Source organism: Hypomesus transpacificus, unplaced genomic scaffold (assembly GCF_021917145.1).
Source record: "Hypomesus transpacificus isolate Combined female unplaced genomic scaffold, fHypTra1 scaffold_42, whole genome shotgun sequence".
In the NCBI taxonomy this organism is placed as follows: Eukaryota; Metazoa; Chordata; class Actinopteri; order Osmeriformes; family Osmeridae; genus Hypomesus; species Hypomesus transpacificus.
In genome coordinates this window covers 206,917-226,525 of record NW_025813938.1, presented here as the reverse complement: position 1 = coordinate 226,525, position 19,609 = coordinate 206,917, and the positions used below count along the sequence as shown (strand labels likewise).

The 19,609-nt window shown below is 53.5% G+C and overlaps 1 protein-coding gene across 5 annotated transcripts in view; it reads left to right on the top strand.

The window, feature by feature from the left end:
- Window positions 1-19,609, top strand: part of fras1 (Fraser extracellular matrix complex subunit 1) — a 98,541-nt gene that overhangs the window by 64,995 nt on the left and 13,937 nt on the right. For 4 of the 5 annotated variants that reach the window (XM_047016812.1, XM_047016813.1, XM_047016811.1 and 1 more), the window contains 22 exons: window positions 1,994-2,078; window positions 3,240-3,650; window positions 6,057-6,216; window positions 6,360-6,535; window positions 7,573-7,689; window positions 7,838-7,952; window positions 8,105-8,242; window positions 8,346-8,378; window positions 11,244-11,375; window positions 11,586-11,708; window positions 11,840-12,087; window positions 12,170-12,318; window positions 13,014-13,176; window positions 13,386-13,518; window positions 15,465-15,649; window positions 16,161-16,314; window positions 16,463-16,726; window positions 16,949-17,137; window positions 17,414-17,533; window positions 17,803-17,982; window positions 18,648-18,772; window positions 18,882-19,022. In XM_047016812.1, coding sequence (XP_046872768.1) covers window positions 1,994-2,078; window positions 3,240-3,650; window positions 6,057-6,216; window positions 6,360-6,535; window positions 7,573-7,689; window positions 7,838-7,952; window positions 8,105-8,242; window positions 8,346-8,378; window positions 11,244-11,375; window positions 11,586-11,708; window positions 11,840-12,087; window positions 12,170-12,318; window positions 13,014-13,176; window positions 13,386-13,518; window positions 15,465-15,649; window positions 16,161-16,314; window positions 16,463-16,726; window positions 16,949-17,137; window positions 17,414-17,533; window positions 17,803-17,982; window positions 18,648-18,772; window positions 18,882-19,022 — 3,541 coding nt within the window. The remainder of the gene's footprint in view (window positions 1-1,993; window positions 2,079-3,239; window positions 3,651-6,056; window positions 6,217-6,359; window positions 6,536-7,572; window positions 7,690-7,837; window positions 7,953-8,104; window positions 8,243-8,345; window positions 8,379-11,243; window positions 11,376-11,585; window positions 11,709-11,839; window positions 12,088-12,169; window positions 12,319-13,013; window positions 13,177-13,385; window positions 13,519-15,464; window positions 15,650-16,160; window positions 16,315-16,462; window positions 16,727-16,948; window positions 17,138-17,413; window positions 17,534-17,802; window positions 17,983-18,647; window positions 18,773-18,881; window positions 19,023-19,609) is intronic. The other variant, XM_047016814.1, reaches the window with a different exon arrangement.

Below are 19,609 nucleotides of genomic sequence, written 5' to 3'. Positions count from 1 at the left end.
GCCAGTAGAGTTGAGGGGATAGGAGAGGTGAGGCCAGTAGAGTTGAGGTGATAGGAGAGGTGAGGCCAGTAGAGTTGAGGTGATAGGAGAGGTGAGGCCAGTAGAGTTGAGGTGATAGGAGAGGTGAGGCCAGTAGAGTTGAGGTGATAGGAGAGGTGAGGCCAGTAGAGTTGAGGTGATAGGAGAGGTGAGGCCAGTAGAGTTGAGGTGATAGGAGAGGTGAGGCCAGTAGAGTTGAGGGGATAGGAGAGGTGAGGCCAGTAGAGTTGAGGGGATAGGAGAGGTGAGGCCAGTAGAGTTGAGGGGATAGGACAGGTGAGGCCAGTAGAGTTGAGGGGATAGGAGAGGTGAGGCCAGTAGAGTTGAGGGGATAGGAGAGGTGAGGCCAGTAGAGTTGAGGTGATAGGAGAGGTGAGGCCAGTAGAGTTGAGGGGATAGGAGAGGTGAGGCCAGTAGAGTTGAGGGGATAGGAGAGGTGAGGCCAGTAGAGTTGAGGGGATAGGAGAGGTGAGGCCAGTAGAGTTGAGGTGATAGGAGAGGTGAGGCCAGTAGAGTTGAGGGGATAGGAGAGGTGAGGCCAGTAGAGTTGAGGGGATAGGAGAGGTGAGGCCAGTAGAGTTGAGGTGATAGGAGAGGTGAGGCCAGTAGAGTTGAGGGGATAGGAGAGGTGAGGCCAGTAGAGTTGAGGGATAGGAGAGGTGAGGCCAGTAGAGTTGAGGTGATAGGAGAGGTGAGGCCAGTAGAGTTGAGGTGATAGGAGAGGTGAGGCCAGTAGAGTTGAGGTGATAGGAGAGGTGAGGCCAGTAGAGTTGAGGTGATAGGAGAGGTGAGGCCAGTAGAGTTGAGGTGATAGGAGAGGTGAGGCCAGTAGAGTTGAGGGGATAGGAGAGGTGAGACCAGTAGAGTTGAGGTGATAGGAGAGGTGAGGCCAGTAGAGTTGAGGGGATAGGAGAGGTGAGACCAGTAGAGTTGAGGTGATAGGAAAGGTGAGACCAGTAGAGTTGAGGTGATAGGAAAGGTGAGACCAGTAGAGTTGAGGTGATAGGAGAGGTGAGGCCAGTAGAGTTGAGGTGATAGGAAAGGTGAGACCAGTAGAGTTGAGGTGATAGGAGAGGTGAGACCAGTAGAGTTGAGGGGATAGGAGAGGTGAGGCCAGTAGAGTTGAGGGGATAGGAGAGGTGAGACCAGTAGAGTTGAGGTGATAGGAGAGGTGAGACCAGTAGAGTTGAGGGGATAGGAGAGGTGAGGCCAGTAGAGTTGAGGGGATAGGAGAGGTGAGGCAGTAGAGTTGAGGGGATAGGAGAGGTGAGGCCAGTAGAGTTGAGGTGATAGGAGAGGTGAGGCCAGTAGAGTTGAGGTGATAGGAGAGGTGAGGCCAGTAGAGTTGAGGCTGATAGGAGAGGTGATATGAGAGGTGATACGTGATAGGAGAGGTGATATGAGAGGTGATACGTGATAGAGCTGCTGCCTCCAGAGGTGATAGAGCTGCTGCCTCCAGAGGTGATAGAGCTGCTGCCTCCAGAGGTGATTACAGCTGCTGCCTCCAGAGGTGATAGAGCTGCTGCCTCCAGAGGTGATAGAGCTGCTGCCTCCAGAGGTGATTACAGCTGCTGCCTCCAGAGGTGATAGAGCTGCTGCCTCCAGAGGTGATTACAGCTGCTGCCTCCAGAGGTGATAGAGCTGCTGCCTCCAGAGGTGATTACAGCTGCTGCCTCCAGAGGTGATAGAGCTGCTGCCTCCAGAGGTGATAGAGCTGCTGCCTCCAGAGGTGATTACAGCTGCTGCCTCCAGAGGTGATAGAGCTGCTGCCTCCAGAGGTGATAGAGCTGCTGCCTCCAGAGGTGATAGAGCTGCTGCCTCCAGAGGTGATAGAGCTGCTGCCTCCAAAGGTGATAGAGCTGCTGACTCAGCAGTGATCCCTCTGGACTCTGACTCTGATTTTCCTCCCTCACTATTTCTCCCTCTCTTTGCTGTGTGGTGTGTGTTACTCCAGGAGTGGGGAGTTCACCCTTCGTTTTGCAGATCTCCAGCCCTCCTCCTCGGCTCAGACTGTCCATGTGCAGGCAGTCTCCATGCAGGTAGGACACACACACACACACATTAAGAAGAAGATTTGTCACCCAGTCAAGAGGAGAGTATGGTCTCTGCCTGAGGGCTGCCAGTGGTGGCGAGGGAGGGAGGGAGGGAGGGAGGGAGGGAGGGAGGGAGGGAGGGAGGGAGGGAGGGAGGGAGGGAGGGAGGGAGGGAGGGAGAAGGACATTAATAGATAAATACTCCCCTCCTTTCTCTCTTTCCCTCTCCCTCATTCTCTTTCTCTCTATACCCCTCCTCTCTCTCTCTTTCTCTCTATACCCCTCCTCTCTCTCTCTTTCTCTCTATACCCCTCCTCTCTCTCTCTTTCTCTCTACACCCCTCCTCTCTTTCTCTCTCTCTGTACAGCCCTCCTCACTCTCTGTCTCTCTCTTTCTCTCTACACCCCTCCTCACTGTCTCAGTCTCTCTCTTCCTCTCTACACCCCTCCTCACTGTCTCTCTCTCTCTTTCTCTCTATACCCCTCCTCTCTCTCTTCCTCTCTACACCCCTCCTCACTCTCTGTCTCCCTCTTCCTCTCTACACCCCTCCTCACTCTCTGTCTCTCTCTATTTCTCTCCCTCTTGATCAGAAGAGCATCCTGACTGTGTTGCCATGGACCTTCTCTCAGATCTAGAGATCTGTAGATGTTCTGTGTTGGCTGAGCCCTGATAACAAGCTGTCAGATGTGATGGTGTGAGATGTTGCTGAGAGGGCGTGACCAGGGCTCAGGATTACTCACTGATCCCTCCGTAACCCGAAACTTCACCTTAACCCAAACCCCTAACCCTGACCAAAGTGGAAAACAATTCATTCATAGGTTCACATTCCTCCCTACCCCATCCCCACCTACTCAGCCCCACTCTCCTACCCCACCCAGTGTTAGCTCTGTGATCGGCTGCTAATGTCTGGCAGAGGGGGAAGTGAGAGACGAACAGCAGCCGTCAACCTCAGCGCCATGGTAACATGCCTCGGCGCCACGGTAACATGCCTCAGCTTGTAGGCTCCTCGTAGGTGGTCTCATGTTCCCCCTCATCTCTAATGAGACGCATAAATAACGCTGAGACACATGGCACAGTGCCTAACCCCATACAGTCAGACCCTGCAGGTCTGCTGTGTCTCCTGACTCTCCAGTCACTCTGCAGGTCTGACTCCGCCCTCTTCCCCAGCCTCCCCAGGTCCTGTCCTTGCGCCCCCTGGAGGTGGGGGTGGGCCAGGCGGCTGTGTTGTCCCAGGCCGTGCTGCAGGTGCAGGACCCTGACAATCCCCAGGATGTCCTGGTGATGGTGCTCACCCCTCCCCGCCACGGACGCATCAGCCGTCTCCACGGCGAGCGTCTCCACGGCGAGCGTCTCCGCGGCGAGCGTCTCCGCGGCGAGCGTCTCCGCGGCGAGCGTCTCCACGGCGAGCGTCTCCACGGCGAGCATCCCCTGGGCCGCTTCAGGCTGGAGGATCTGAGCAGAGAGCGCCTGCAGTACGTCCACCAGGGCTCTCAGCCCGGCAACGACTCAGCTCTGCTGCAGGTCAACGACGGACACAACTACCTCAACATCCTGCTGCTGGTGGACATCACCCAGAAGGTAGGGGGAGGAGGGGGGGGAGGAGGGGGGAGCGAAGAGGGGGGGAGGGGGGAGCGAAGTGGGGGGGGGGGGGGATTTGCTTTGGAGGACAAACCGTTTTTTTCCTTTGTTGCTTGTTCCTGCTCTTCACAGGCATATTCATCTTGGTGTTGTGGTCTGGATGGTTTGGTAGATATTTCTCACGTTGCGTCAGATTGCTCTGTACCCCCCCCCCCCCCTCCCCCTCCCCCTCCCCCTCCCAGGGGGCGAGGTGAGGCCTGTCTAGGCTGGGAGGTGTCTACATGTCTAGACTGATAGCAGATAGACCTCCTCAGCTCTCATCCACGACAGCTCTCTTCCCTCCAGGCACTGCTACATCATCACCTCCCTACACACACACACACACACAGACACACACACTTGACACACCACCATCCCTGACACACACCCACTTCTCATCTTGTGGCAGAGGCCTGAAGAGGTCATATTACCTGCGTACCCATACATACCCAAGTACACTATGCACTCAGGCCTGCATTCATACACACACTACATTAGAGTTGAACACACCCAAGGTCATACATTCATAGTTACACTATCTGATATATTTTCACTTTCACAACCTAACTGTTGTGACCTAAAAGTTTGACATAATACAAACACACCCACACGCTCTCACACCTCTTTCAGACCCAGACAGCCATTATGCAGTGTTGAGAAACTGATGCAACGCACTGCCAGCAGGCAGGTCCGTTCATTCAGGCCGTGCTCCTCTCCTCCGTAAATCAATATCTTTCTGTCCTCCCTCCTACATACACCCTGGCTTCAGAGGCTGTGACGCTGCTGTCTGTCAGGCTGGACCTCAGGTAGAGAACCTCGCTAGAGAACCTCAGGTAGAGAACCTCAGGTAGAGAACCTCGCTAGAGAACCTCAGGTAGAGAACCTCGCTAGAGAACCTCAGGTAGAGAACCTCAGGTAGAGAACCTCAGGTAGAGAACCTCGCTAGAGAACCTCAGGTAGAGAACCTCAGGTAGAGAACCTCGCTAGAGAACCTCAGGTAGAGAACCTCGCTAGAGAACCTCGCTAGAAAACCTTGATCCAGGTGTGATTCCTCCACAGTGAGGTGGTGTCTGCGGGGTCAGCAGCTCCCTCAGGTCAGGAGAGGACTGACATGTTCAGCTGCAGTCCTCTGGAGCTGCAGCAGAGAGCACCATGAGAGCCCCCCTCCCCACCAGGTCTCTGCCCCCAGCCCAGGCCAGGCTGCCAGGCCAGAGGGCCAGAGGGCCAGAGGGTCAGAGGGCCAGAGGGCCAGAGGGCCAGAGGGCCAGAGGGCCCGGCCAGAGGGCCAGAGGGCCAGAGGGCCCAGCCAGAGGGCCCGGCCAGAGGGCCAGAGGGCCCAGCCAGAGGGCCCGGCCAGAGGGCCAGAGGACCCAGCCAGAGGGCCCGGCCAGAGGGCCAGAGGGCCCAGCCAGAGGGCCAGAGGGCCCGGCCAGAGGGCCAGAGGACCCAGCCAGAGGGCCAGAGGGCCCAGCCAGAGGGCCCGGCCAGAGGGCCAGAGGGCCCAGACAGATGGATGGTGGAGCTGGGAGCTAGAAGGAGCATGGCTGTAATGAGCCCTGAGCTCTTTGTGTTGAGCTCTCTGGCTTGGCGAGAAGCCGCCTTGGCTTTTCATTACAGTATTGTGGTACTAGGTGTGTGTGGTAGGTGTGTGTGTGTGTGTGTGGGGGGGCTTATTGTGTTTCAGGGTTGGACTGACCGTTAATATATATTTGAGGTGGGCATAGATTCATTTTTTAAATCTAGATTAATCTCACTGTAATCTTGGAATTAATCTAGATTGATCTAGATTACAGTTTACTTCCAGCATTCTTACTTAGTCGAGGAAAACCGTTGAGCTTTGTTTATTTTATTCATTAGTTTTTGCAGTCACTGGGTTTTTGATGCATAGCTTCACACCTCAACGGTGTTGATTCACTGATCCCCCTCAACTTACAGTAATACCAGATCACACACCGCACACAGCAGGGGGGCTTGGCACCCAGCCCCCCCCCCACACCCAGCCCTCTCTCCCCCTCCCACCCAGCCCTTTCTCCCCCTCCCCCCCCCCCCCACCCAGCCCTCTCTCCCCCTCCCCCCCCCACCCAGCCCTCTCTCCCCCTCCCACCCAGCCCTCTCTCCCCCTCCCACACCCTCCCACCCAGCTGATACTCCCCCACACCCCAGCCCCTCTGATGGCTCCATGGTAACAGCGTGAGAAGCGGACCTGAGAGAGAGGCCTGGTCCTCATCCCTCAGCAGACTCCTCCAGACCACCTCCCTGGTGCTTGCATCTAACAGCCGTGTGTGTTCAGAGGGAGGGCTGAGGGAGCTGACAGACCTTCTTAAGGGACAAAACACAAGAGTACTGAGTGGTGTGTGGTGTCCCCAGGCTGCACCCCCTCCTCGGCTGGTGTCGCTGCCCCAGGCGTGGGTGCGTGCGGGGGGCCAGGTGCGTCTGGGCAGCAGGTACCTGCGGGCAGAGAGCCAGGGAGCAGGACAGCAGGACATCCTGTACAGCATCGTGTCTCCCGGCGGCAGCCCCTCCTACGGTACCTGCTCCCACTTCTGCATGTTCAGCTGCTGTCTGCCTCGCTTAACGGCAAACTGTGTCTCTTTGTTTAACGTCTAAATCCTAACATTCTCTTTTCTACTGCTTTTTTCTTTCCACTGCTTGTTCTTTGTCGTCCCCCAGGTGAGGTGGTGCTGGTGCCTGTCCCCTCTGACGCTCCTGTGGAGGGGTGGCAGCCCTCGGCGGAGGACAGCACCTCCACCCCCACCAGCTCCTTCACCCAGCAGGACGTGAACGAGGGCCGGGTGTGGTACCGCCACCACGGCCCCGGGCCCCGCCCAGACACCTTCCTGTTCCAGGTGAGCAGACCAGGGTGTGGGAGTACCGTGGTGCACAGATGGAAGACACGATGTGGTGTGTAGATGATGTGTAGATGGTGTGTGTGGTCTAGATATAGTGTGTATGTGGTGTTTTTGTGTGTCTCAGTTTCTCTATTCCTCTATCTATTCCTGGTCTCTCACTCATGGTCTCTCAGTCATCTCTCACTCATCTCTTCTTTTCTGGTTTACCTCATAATTTTATCACTATGCCTTTCCAGTGTCCTTCATCTCCCCCTCCTCCTCCCCCTCCTCCTCCTCCTCCCCCTCCTCCTCCTCCTTTCTCAGCATGATTCCCTGTCTTTGTGGACCTGTGTTCCTCTAAACCGTTGTTATGAGTCTTCATCAGGAAGATGAGGTCTTATCAGTTGAGTCCATGGTTTGTAACGGGACCAAATTACTCAGAAACTGGTATTAAACCCGGATTATCCCAGACAAATTAAAGACAGCGTTCACGCCGTGATAAATGGTATGTGTAGCAGGCATCTCTTTCCAGGCATCTGGCAGTCATGGGCAGACGAGAACACTGCTGCTAGCGGTTATTATACACTCCCTCAACGATTTGGCTCTAATGCTGAAAGTGAACACAACTTAATCAAAGAGGCTCTGCTCTGGGATGTTTAATTAGGTGTTTCTGGAAAAGCAAATATGATCAAGTTCCACAAGATGGGTTTTAGATGATCAAATAAAACTGAAATGATGTTGTGTCAGACGAGGTGTTGGTTTTATGGCTCTTCTATTGAGGTGCACGTTAAGCTGGGGCCGTTAAATGAAGGATTTACGAGTAAAAGTTGCTTCTGACTTAGAGAGGAGAGTCTGTTCCAGATGCAGAACTCTCTCTCTCTCCAAATCTTCTTCCTCTCTTGGTCCTCTACCCTGTGTGGGGCTGAGGACAGGATGAGGTCAGGAGGAGGTCAGGATGCAGGAGGAGGTCAGGAGGAGGTCAGGATGCAGGATGAGGTCAGGAGGAGGTCAGGATGCAGGAGGAAGTGTTGTCAACTGTCGGTGTCCCTCTGCAGGTGTCCACCGAGGGCTCTCCAGACTCTCTGAGCGACGCCCAGTCCTTCACGGTGAGCGTCCTGGCTCAGACCCCTGGACACCCTCAGCTGGCCCCCAGCTGTGACCTGCAGATCACGGTGCGTACTGGGACACTCCCTGTGTGCCAGCTGTGGCTCTATATACTCATGTGCCTGTGTGTGAACCTTTGTGGGGAATTCCCCACACACCTGCTAGTACACATGTATGAATGAATGTTTTGATTTGTTCCCTCCTCCCCAACCCCAGGCCCTGGAGGACCATGTGACCGTGATCACTCCAGCAGCTCTGTCCTTTCTGGACACTGACTCTCCTAGTGAGAAGCTGCTCTACAACATTACCAAGCCCCTGACCCCCAGCCACGGTACCCTGCCCTCCTACATACACACACACACAGACACACCAAACACACTCACACACACACAAACACACACACACAGCAGGAGAACAGCAGACAGGGAACATAAGGATGTTTAGATGCAGGAGTGGTGGTAACATGATAATGTGTTGGTGCAGGTGTGGTGGAGCACAGAGACAAACCCTACAGAGCAGTGCGATCCTTCAGCCAGGAGGACATCAATCAGGGCAGGATCCAGTACCGCCCTCCCCCAGCCCCCGCCCACCTCCAGGAGCTCTACCAGTACTCCTTCATAGGTGAGGGCACATACAAACACACACCAGCAGGGTTCAGGCTGACTCACTCCTATCTGTCAAAGCAGAATATAACCTGTTATAATGTTTTGTTTCCCAAACACAGGTCTCCCAGAGTCCCTGAATGTCTATTTCACAGGTAGATCTATATTCTCTCCTTGTTGTTCTGGAGAGCAGGGGACAATCACTCCCCTCTCTCCTCCTCCCTTCATCTTCTTCCTATATGGTGGCTTTCTCCTTTCCCACTGGGTTTAGAGTCACCCGTCTCTCCTCCCCCTCTCTCCTCCCCTCTCTCCATCCCCTTTCTCCTCCCCCTCTCTCCTCCCCCTCTCTCCTTCCCCTCTCTCCTCCCCTTTCTCCTCCCCCTCTCTCCTCCCCCTCTCTCCTCCCCTCTCTCCTCCCCCTCTCTCCTCCCCTCTCTCCTCCCCCTCTCTCCTCCCCTCTCTCCTCCCCCTCTCTCCTCCCCTCTCTCCTCCCCCTCTCTCCTCCCCCTCTCTCCTCCCCTCTCTCCTCCCCTCTCTCCTCCCCCTCTCTTCTCCCCCTCTCTTCTCCCCCTCTCTCCTCCCCTCTCTCCTCCCCCTCTCTCCTCCCCTCTCTCCTCCTCCTCTCTCCTCCCCTCTCTCCTCCCCTCTCTCCTCCCCCTCTCTCCTCCCCTCTCTCCTCCCCCTCTCTCCTCCCCCTCTCTCCTCCTCCTCTCTCCTCCTCCTCTCTCCTCCCCTCTCTCCTCCCCCTCTCTCCTCCCCCTCTCTCCTCCTCCTCTCTCCTCCTCCTCTCTCCTCCCCTCTCTCCCCCCCTCTCTCCTCCCCTCTCTCCTCCCCCTCTCTCCTCCCCTCTCTCCTCCTCCTCTCTCCTCCCCTCTCTCCTCCCCCTCTCTCCTCCCCCTCTCTCCTCCCCTCTCTCCTCCCCCTCTCTCCTCCCCCTCTCTCCCCCCCTCTCTCCTCCCCTCTCTCCTCCCCTCTCTCCTCCCCTCTCTCCCCCCCTCTCTCCCCCCCTCTCTCCCCCCCTCTCTCCTCCCCCTCTCTCCTCCCCCTCTCTCCTCCCCCTCTCTCCCCCCCTCTCTCCTCCCCTCTCTCCTCCCCTCTCTCCCCCCCTCTCTCCTCCCCTCTCTCCTCCCCTCTCTCCTCCCCCTCTCTCCTCCTCCTCTCTCCTCCCCCTGACCGATCCTCCTGACCTGGTGCTCACCCCTCCACTGTCTGCCTGATGTGTTTATTGGTCTGCAGCGAAGACTGATGGCTTCTCTTTCTCTGGTGGCACTAGGGCGGCAGGCTTTTACTGGCCTCCTACACATACTGGAGTGAAGGCACACACACACACACACCTAGAATCCCACAAGGACTCGCTGGCCATAAAACACACCCGCCCTAAGAAAGGAAGTCAAAAGTGAAAAGAAAGTTCTCAGGGCCTCATTTACTAACACTGTGACCGCAGCTTAATCTGTGCCTTTGCCCAACCGCAAATAGCACACGGTGTATTTATGCATGGATGCGTGGTATTTATCAAAACCAGATCCTCATTGAGCAATCAGCGCCTTACACTGCCTTTAGTGTTAATTAGCGCGTTGTTAAAAGACGGGAGAAATCACCTGCATGTTACTGCCGCCATGGGTGAGTCGAGGAAAAGAAAAAGGTCAGCGAACATGAGATAGAAATATTGGTTTACTAAGTTACTGCTAACATTAACATGTTACAAATAAGAAATACACCTCTCCACCCATCTCTGTGCAGCACACGCCCACTTTCCCTTATACCCTCCCTGCAGTGGTAAATCTGCGTTTTTACTCAAGTGCGCTGCCTTTATAAATACGGTTGTATGTCTTTACCCGCTATTTTAAGCCTGAAATGGGCACAATCATGTTAGTAAATAAGACCCTCAGTGTCTCTCTTTATTCCCCACTCCCTCTTGTGCGCGTGCAGACACACACACACACACACTTCAGGACAGTTCCACACATTTTGTCAACTTCCACTTCAGGAACAGTATCTTTCCCAGAACAGAACTCATCTTATAAGCCCCTCGTGTGTCCTGCAGGACGTTGCTAAATCAGATTCAGTATCTGAGGACTTTAGCAGGATCCCTGCTGTGGTTAGGGTTAGCTGCATGTCCATCTTCACACTCTCCTTCACATTCTCATTTGACTTCTAAACATCCTCCCCCTTCTCCAACCTGCTCATACCCCACATCACCCCACCTCAGCCCACACCACCCCAGCTAACGACCACCACAGCCCTCTGATCCCATCAGCACCAGGGTCAGGGGTCAGCTCTGACCCAGCCCAGCTCATTATAGATGATACTGTTTCCTTCTTCAGTGTGATGGTGGTTGTTGTAGTGGGGCAGCATTAGCTGGAAGACTGTGCTAACTATGGGCATTGATTTCAATCTTTAATTCTATTCCTGCTGGAAGGAGATGTATAGGGTTTATCATTCATCTCATCTTAGTGAGTTAACATCAGTAAGTGTATAGGGTTTATCATTCATCTCATCTTAGTGAGTTAACATCAGTAAGTGTATAGGGTTTATCATTCATATCATCTTAGTGAGTTAACATCAGTAAGTGTATAGGGTTTATCATTCATCTCATCTTAGTGAGTTAACATCAGTAAGTGTATAGGGTTTATCATTCATCTCATCTTAGTGAGTTAACATCAGTAAGTGTATAGGGTTTATCATTCATCTCATCTTAGTGAGTTAACATCAGTAAGTGTATAGGGTTTATCATTCATCTCATCTTAGTGAGTTAACATCAGTAAGTGTATAGGGTTTGTCATTCATCTCATCTTAGTGAGTTAACATCAGTAAGTGTATAGGGTTTATCATTCATCTCATCTTAGTGAGTTAACATCAGTAAGTGTGTTCGATCCCCCTAGAGGGCTCTTTAAAACCTTCCTCTCCAAGGAGTACGTGCTCATTACTGGATATCTGGGTGTCCATGCGTGTGTGAGAGGGTCCGTGTGTCTGTGTATACAATTTAATGAGTCTCTTTTCAACCTGTGTGTGTGTATCAGTGTCTGATGGGGACCACACCAGTCCAGAGCTGGACTTCTCCATCCACCTGCTGGCCAATCACCAGCAGCCTCCTGTGTTCCTGATCCTGGACCCCCTGCTGGAGGTTAGCCCTGGGGGCACAGCAGCCCTCGGTGAGCTCTCACACACACCACACACACACGCACACACACACACACACACACCACACACACACGCACACACACCATACACACACACACACACCATATACCACACTCACACACACCATACACACGCACACACAAACCTGGAGGCTAGCCCTGGGGGCAGAGCCTCTAAATCCTCTGTGGTGTGTGTGTGTGTGTGTGTGTGTGTGTGTGCAGGAGGACAGCAGCTGGCTGTATCAGATGCAGATACGTCTCCAGATGAGCTGCAGTTTGAGCTGGTCGAGGCTCCACTCTACGGGACCCTGTTCAACACACACCTGCACACAGAGATGGGGAGTGGTGAGGAACACAACACACAGCATACACACACACACACACAGCATACACACAACACACACAGCATACACACAACACACACCCATATGTACCCATCCACACCCAGCTGGTATTAGCAGTGTGTGTGTCTCCAGGTGACACCTTCTCCTTCAGTGACGTGACCCGGGGAGTCCTGCAGTATCGCCATGCCGGCCGCTCCCACGACGACGACACCATCACCGTCTCTGTAAGCGATGGTGTGTCCATGGTGACGGGCGTGGTGCAGGTGCTGGTGCAGGGGGGAGGGGGGGGCGGGCCGAGGAGAGACCCCCACGCCCGACTGAGTCTGGAGGTGGAGGAGAAGAGCAGCACCGTCATCACCCCCACACACTTGGCTTACACCGTGAGTCTCTCTCACACACACACATGCACACACACTCACCTGTGAGTGTCACACACAGACACTAGCAGTTGTGTGTGTGCAGGACGACAGCTCGTCGTCTGAGCAGGTCTGGGTGCAGCTGGTGTCGGTGCCCATGTATGGCCTGCTGACCCTCCTGCTGAGGGGCTCCCCCCAGGAGCTGACAGACTCCTCCAGCTTCACCATGCAGGACATCCAGCTGCAACGCATCCGGTACTCCCTCACACACACACACAAACACCAACACACACACCAACACACACACCAACAAGTGCTGATTTAGTTCCAAACTACTTTCTTCACTCAAGTCATTTTATTGTAATTTAGAATAACATTTTGTGTTGAGATATTCAAATATTCTCTCTTAGTGTTGCAGGGCCCTGTACAATCTCAATCAATTAAATATCAATTATATTTAGCATAGTTCTTTTTCCATTATTTTGTGGCAGATTTACTGTCATGTATTAGCGTTGCTAATTCTCTTAGGCTAAACTTCCCAATTGTGCGATATAGGGCTCCTTTGAGGTGTAAGCCAGCTTGCTAACTGGCAGCATTTCCATAATGAGCCGAGCCTATTAGCTTTGGTGCTATTAGCACGCTAACATTATGAAAGAATCTCTGAGGAAATGTTCACATCACCTATTATTACAGTGAAGCTTCACAGGCTTAAGGACTCATCAGACTGTGTCACCAAAGTGGGTACCTTTTTTAAAACAGATTTGAAGGAATAAATGTATTTATTCATAGCTTTTTACTACATTGTAGAGATGTGAACTGATGCTTTGGGTCAGGAGTGATGTAGCGCAGCACCTCTCCAGTGTGGGCTGTTAAAACAGCAGAACAGCAACAGGAAGTGAGGGAGGACAGGGAAAGTTGAAGCTTCATCCAGGAACCCTCTCTTCCTCCAGGTACGTCACCTCCTTCGACACAGGGAACCAGCCAGTCACAGACATCTTCCACTTTGTGGTGTTCGACGCAGACAAAAATCGCCTGGACAACCAGATGTTCACCATTACTATCACTTCCAAGCCCAGCCAGCCACCTGTGGTCACAGTACGCAGCGGCATGAAGGTATGCAGCAGACACACACACACAGATACACACACACAGATACACACACACAGATACACACACACTACGTATATAGATGCTGATGCTAACTAGCCTCTTTCTCACTAACCAGAGCTGATGCTAACTAGCCACTATCTAATGTCGATGTTCAGTCAGATGCACACAGTTGCCCTTCATTTGACGTCTGCTCTGTGGTTGGTTGCTTTCAGGTCCAGGAAGGGGGGAGGGTTCAGCTGTCCACCAATCACATCCTGGTGTCCGATGTGGACACACCCAGGAGTGAGCTGCTGGTGTGGATGGTCAGTCCTCCCAAGTACGGCCACATCGAGACCACACATACAGGTCAGCACTGCTGTAGGCACCTGGGCTGGGGGCACCTGGGCTGGGGGCACCTGGGCTGGGGGCACCTGGGCTGTGTCAGACGTGTGTGTGGTGGGAACTCTCCTGCGGACAGTGTTACCATGGGTCTGTCTTCCCTCCATGTGTCTGGGTCTGTCTTCCCTCCATGTGTCTGGGTCTGTCTTCCCTCCATGTGTCTGGGTCTGTTTTCCCTCCATGTGTCTGGGTCTGTCTTCCCTCCATGTGTCTGGGTCTGTTTTCCCTCCATGTGTCTGGGTCTGTCTTCCCTCCATGTGTCTGGGTCTGTCTTCCCTCCATGTGTCTGGGTCTGTCTTCCCTCCATGTGTCTGGGTCTGTCTTCCCTCCATGTGTCTGGGTCTGTCTTCCCTCCATGTGTCTGGGAGAACTCTCCTCTCCTGTCTGCTAGGGCATTGATCCAGAGGAGGGACCCGGGGGGGGGGCAGGCATTGGTATTCAGCAGGCTAGGCAGACTGATTGAGACTCATTCATATGGTTTGGCCCCCCAGGGCCACAGAGTCTGGGGATGGCTGGGCCAGTGTGGAGATACGTGCTGTCTCACACACACAACTGTTTAGTTTTGATTTACTGTTTTCTTTTTTACCTATTCATGAATCAAGGGTGCACCCGACACAAACACTGTGCCTACGTGTATCTTCACACACACACACACACACAAACACACACACTATGCTACTCATGCACAGGGTAACATTAAGTAGCACCAGAGAGGATCTGTGGCTGGTGGATGAGTGTCTGGTCAGAGTCCTGCCCAGCAGAGTGTCCCCCGGTGAGCAGAGTGTCCTGGTGAGCAGAGTGTCCCCTGGTGAGCAGAGTGTCCTGGTGAGCAGAGTGTCCCCTGGTGAGCAGAGTGTCCCCTGGTGAGCAGAGTGTCCTGGTGAGCAGAGTGTCCCCTGGTGAGCAGAGTGTCCTGGTGAGCAGAGTCCCCTGGTGAGCAGAGTGTCCTGGTGAGCAGAGTGTCCTGGTGAGCAGAGTCCCCTGGTGAGCAGAGTGTCCTGGTGAGCAGAGTGTCCCCTGGTGAGCAGAGTGTCCTGGTGAGCAGAGTGTCCCCTGGTGAGCAGAGTCCCCTGGTGAGCAGAGTGTCCCCTGGTGAGCAGAGTCCCCTGGTGAGCAGAGTCCCCTGGTGAGCAGTGTCCCCTGGTGAGCAGTGTCCCCTGGTGAGCAGAGTCCCCTGGTGAGCAGAGTGTCCTGGTGAGCAGAGTGTCCCCTGGTGAGCAGAGTCCCCTGGTGAGCAGGCTGACGTGTTGCACAGCGCTGTCATCACCCTGACAGGCCTTCAGCTGGGGCAGATGACACCAGTCTCTCCTCCACCAGCCTCACCTCCACTAGCCTCACCTCCACTAGCCTCACCTCCACCAGCCTCACCTCCACTAGCCTCACCTCCACCATCCTCACCTCCACCAGTCTCTCCTCCACTAGCCTCACCTCCACCAGCCTCACCTCCACCAGTCTCACCTCCACCAGTCTCTCCTCCACCAGCCTCACCTCCACCAGCCTCACCTCCACCAGTCTCACCTCCACTAGCCTCACCTCCACCAGCCTCACCTCCACCAGCCTCACCTCCACCAGTCTCACCTCCACCAGTCTCTCCTCCACCAGCCTGACCTCCACCAGCCTCACCTCCACCAGCCTCACCTCCACTAGCCTCACCTCCACCATCCTCACCTCCACCAGTCTCTCCTCCACCAGTCTCTCCTCCACCAGCCTCACCTCCACCAGTCTCTCCTCCACCAGCCTCACCTCCACTAGCCTCACCTCCACTAGCCTCACCTCCACCAGCCTCACCTCCACTAGCCTCACCTCCACCATCCTCACCTCCACCAGTCTCTCCTCCACCAGTCTCACCTCCACCAGCCTCACCTCCACCAGCCTCACCTCCACCAGCCTCACCTGCTTGGTTTCTCTCCCAGGTGGCTCTCAGGGTGGAGCACGTGTCATTACCCCGGAGGGCCCGTTCTCGGTGGAGGAGCTGACGTCAGACTCCATCTTCTACGTCCAGGACGCCCAGCAGAGCGCCCCCCAGGACTCAGTCACATTCTACATCAGTGATGGCTCCAGCCAGACTGAGGCCTTCAGCATCCTGATGGACATTCAGGTCTGTGAGCACGTCAGCACGTCTGCTGGATGCTGCTTCTGTCTCACAGAACCACATATCTGAACCAGATGGACCTGCTTGAATGTAGTTTGCTTGAGTACTAGCAATAATAGATATTATCGTACAAGTCTGTCAATGTTAAATGCTCCAAACTCCACTTTGATTTCTATTTCTATAGTGAATAAATATCACTTCAGACTTTCCTGGTTGATTGAAGTGATTGATCACTTGGTGGTTGTTATGGTTACGGGGTTGGTGTGAAAGCATAGCCAGCTGTATTTCTCCCTCACAGTAATCTTACCCCCAGAAATCCATCATTTAGCTGTGCTCAGACCTGGAGATGAATTGATGACCTTACAAAGATGTGTGTGCATGTGTGTGTGTGTGTGTGTGTGTGTGTGTGCGTGTGTGTGTGCTTGTGTGTGTGTGTGTGTGCGTGTGTGTGTGTGTGTGCATGTGTGTGTGTGTGTGTGTGTGTGTGCATGTGTGTGTGTGTGTGTGTGTGCTCCAGAGCCAGGAGGACAGGCAGCCTGTAGTGTCTGTGAGCAGTGTTCATGTCGAGGAGAACTCCGGGGTGGTCATCACCAACTCCTCCTTCCACGTCCTGGACCACGACACTCCTGACAACGAGATCGTCATCACCATCACCAAGAAACCCTCCTATGGTACTACAACGCACACATACATGGACCCCCTATCTTCTAATACCAAGTGTATAAGTATATATATAGCAAATCAATATTGACATCAAGTGAGAGTGTGTGAGTGTGTCCGCTGCACACACACAGCTGCTCAGCCTGTCGTCCTCCCCAGGGAAGCTGCGGCGGCGCCAGTTCTACTCCCAGCCCCTGCTGGCGGGCCGCGTGCTGCCCCAGGGGGCCTCCTTCTCCTACCAGGACGTGCTGGATCACCTGCTGGTGTATACGCCTGACACCGCCACCGGGGGCAGCGACCAGCTGGGCTTCTCTTTGACCGATGGGGTCCACACCGAGACTGGGACCCTGGAGTTCACCATGGACCTGAGGAGGAGCGAAGGACCACGCATGACCATCAACCGCGGCCTGCAGCTGGCCTCAGGTACGGAGGTGTTACACACACAGGACAGGGCATGGCTGTTAGCACATGTTACCTCAGGTCTCCTGTCTCTGTAGCAACTTAAACTTTGATAGGTGGAAACCATTTCAACAATCTGTTTCTCATGATGTCGAATAGCAAGTCATATCTGACATGTTAATCACATAACACTGCACTGAGCTGTGCTGGAGTGGCCATCAGCACTGAGCTGTGCTGTGTTCCCAGGCTCGTCCTCCAAGATCACTGAGCAGAACCTGAGGGGGACGGACATGGACTCAGACAACCTGAAGCTGTCGTACGTTCTGACCCAGGACCCGTCCGCTGGACGTCTGCTACTGGGGCGGAGCGGCCACCAGGAGCCCATCTCCACCAGCAGAACCCTGCGCAGCTTCACCCAGCAGGACGTCAACAAAGGTTCTCCTGGCTCCCCGCCCCATGCTCTCTCTGGCGCTTGAATCAAGTCAAATCTTATTTGTAGAGGCCTTTTTACAAGAGTGTCAAAGGGCTTCACCTACATCCATAGAACAGCAACTAAACCAACCTAAACTCTCAAGGTTTTTGATGATCCCGTTCTGCTGTTAGATATTACTGTCTGAGGGATTGGATGTTGTGCTACACAGACTGTGCCAGATGTGATGTAGCTCTGAGATGAGCTAGCAGTGTGTGTGTTTGTGTGTGTGTGTCCTGCAGGCCTGCTGGAGTACAGACATGAGAAGGGTGAGCCAGGAGGAAGTGTGTCCTTCAGGTTTGACCTGGTGGACCCAGACGGCAACAAGCTGCTGGCCCAGCCCTTCATCATCAGTGTGCTTGGTACATCTCTTGGAGGAGGAACACACCTCCTCCTCTCAACTTTCTCTTTTTGATCTCTTTTCTTTATCAGATTCTATTTCTGTAACTCTTGTGCTGCGCTGCCTCAAGGTGGATCCAACTTTCATTCTCGCTCCATCCCTCGTGCTTCTTGATTTTCTCCTCTCTTTCACTCTCTGTCAATTGGTGTCTTTGTAACCCAAAACACATCATATTCTCCTTGTTTCCTTTCTTTATTTTCACGTCTCTTACCAAGCCTCTCTCTCCCCCAGAGGACCGACTCCCCCCCTCAGTGCTGGTGAACAAGGGTCTGGTGCTGGAGGAGAACTCTGTGAAGAAGCTAACCACGCAGCAGCTGTCATCCAGCGACCAGGACAGTGAGCCCAGCGAGCTGCTGTACCGCGTCACCAAGCAGCCGGCTCTGGGACGCCTGGAATATGTCGGGAACCCAGGTGACTGACTGACTGTGTGTTTGTGTGTATCTGTGTTTGAAATGGAATCACACCCCAACATTGTACTGTAAACATTTTAATATGGAAATGATCCAATAGAAAGCGTGGAAGTGATGCTGTTGAATGTGTGGTGTTGGAGTGAGCTACCCTGACAGACCAGAGAGTTCTCAAGTCTCTGAGTCATTCATGCATTCTAATGATGCCTTCTCTTGATACCCTTCTGTTGAAGTAAGGTTTCATACCTGAAATATGCAGGAACATTGCTGTGTATTAACATTCCATACATTTACACATAATTCAGTATCTCCTCTAACCTGAGCATTGTGTCAGTAATCCTCCCAGCTCCTCCCAGCCTGCCCTCTGCTGGCTGGGGTGGAGAGGCACAGCTCCAACACGGCTCTATGAATGAAACAGGGAAAATGTAATGGACGAAGTTAGCTAAATCAAATGTTTGTTGACTAGTTGATGCTGTGTGCTTCTAGGAGACATGGGGCATGCTGGGTGTGAACTCGTTCTGGAATGTCTTTGTTTGTATGAAGTATGTCTAGTTTTTTTAGACTAAATGTGTGAATGTTTTTACTGTGGATGTATCGTTCTGTAATACAGCTAATCTAACCTACAACTCCCCCGCACACTCCTCCACTCACTCACACACACACACCCAGGAACGGGCATCAGCAGTTTCACGCAGGCTGACCTGGCGTCTCGAGGGGTCCAGTACGTTCACACCAGCGAGGAGGAGAAGCACGCCGATGAGTTTTCCTTCACCGTGTCGGACGGAGTTAACGAGGTACTTAACCCTAACCCTAACCCTACACTAACCCTAACCTGTAGCTATACTGGGTCCCTGATACTGGGATGGTACTAGATGAGTCGTGACAGTGTGTTCTGGTGCTCAGGTGTCCCAAACGTTCTCCATCACGCTGCGTCCGCTGGACGACTCCCTGCCGCTGCTGCGCATCCCGGGGATGAGGGTGCAGGAGGGCGTGAGGAAGACCATCACAGAGTTTGAGCTGAAGGCCACAGACGCAGACACGGAGGTGAGGGAGGTCGGCCCCCTGGAGGACAGACACACATACTACACACTAGTACACACATCCTACACACTAGTACACACATACTACACACTAGTACACACATACTACACACTAGTCTGCCTGTGTAATCATGTCAATCATGTTTGTAGTGTACTTACCATTAAAGTGCAGCACATTACTTACCCTAAACCTAGGGAAGTTTTCTTTTGGCTCTTGTATTCAATATTTAATCTGTGTAGCTACTTGAGCTGATGCCAGACAAGAGAGAGATGCCAGAGAGAGAAAGAGATGCCAGACATAAAAGACAAGGTTCCACACTTAAAAATCCTCTGAAGAAAATTGTTATGTTATCTCACGGAATCTCTGAGCGCCCTTCATTTTCTAAAATAAGATCAGAACTGTTTGCCTCCTCATCTTCAGTCTTGTCTGAATCACTTTCTTCCCTGTTTTGAACTCTTTCACTCAAATGTTTTTACTCTGTATCTCTCCTCCTCCTCCTCTCCTCATCTCCGCCTCCTCCTCTTCCCCCTCTCCTCTCCCCCTCCTCCTCTCCCCCTCCTCTTCTTCCTCTCCTCCCCCTCCGTCTCTCT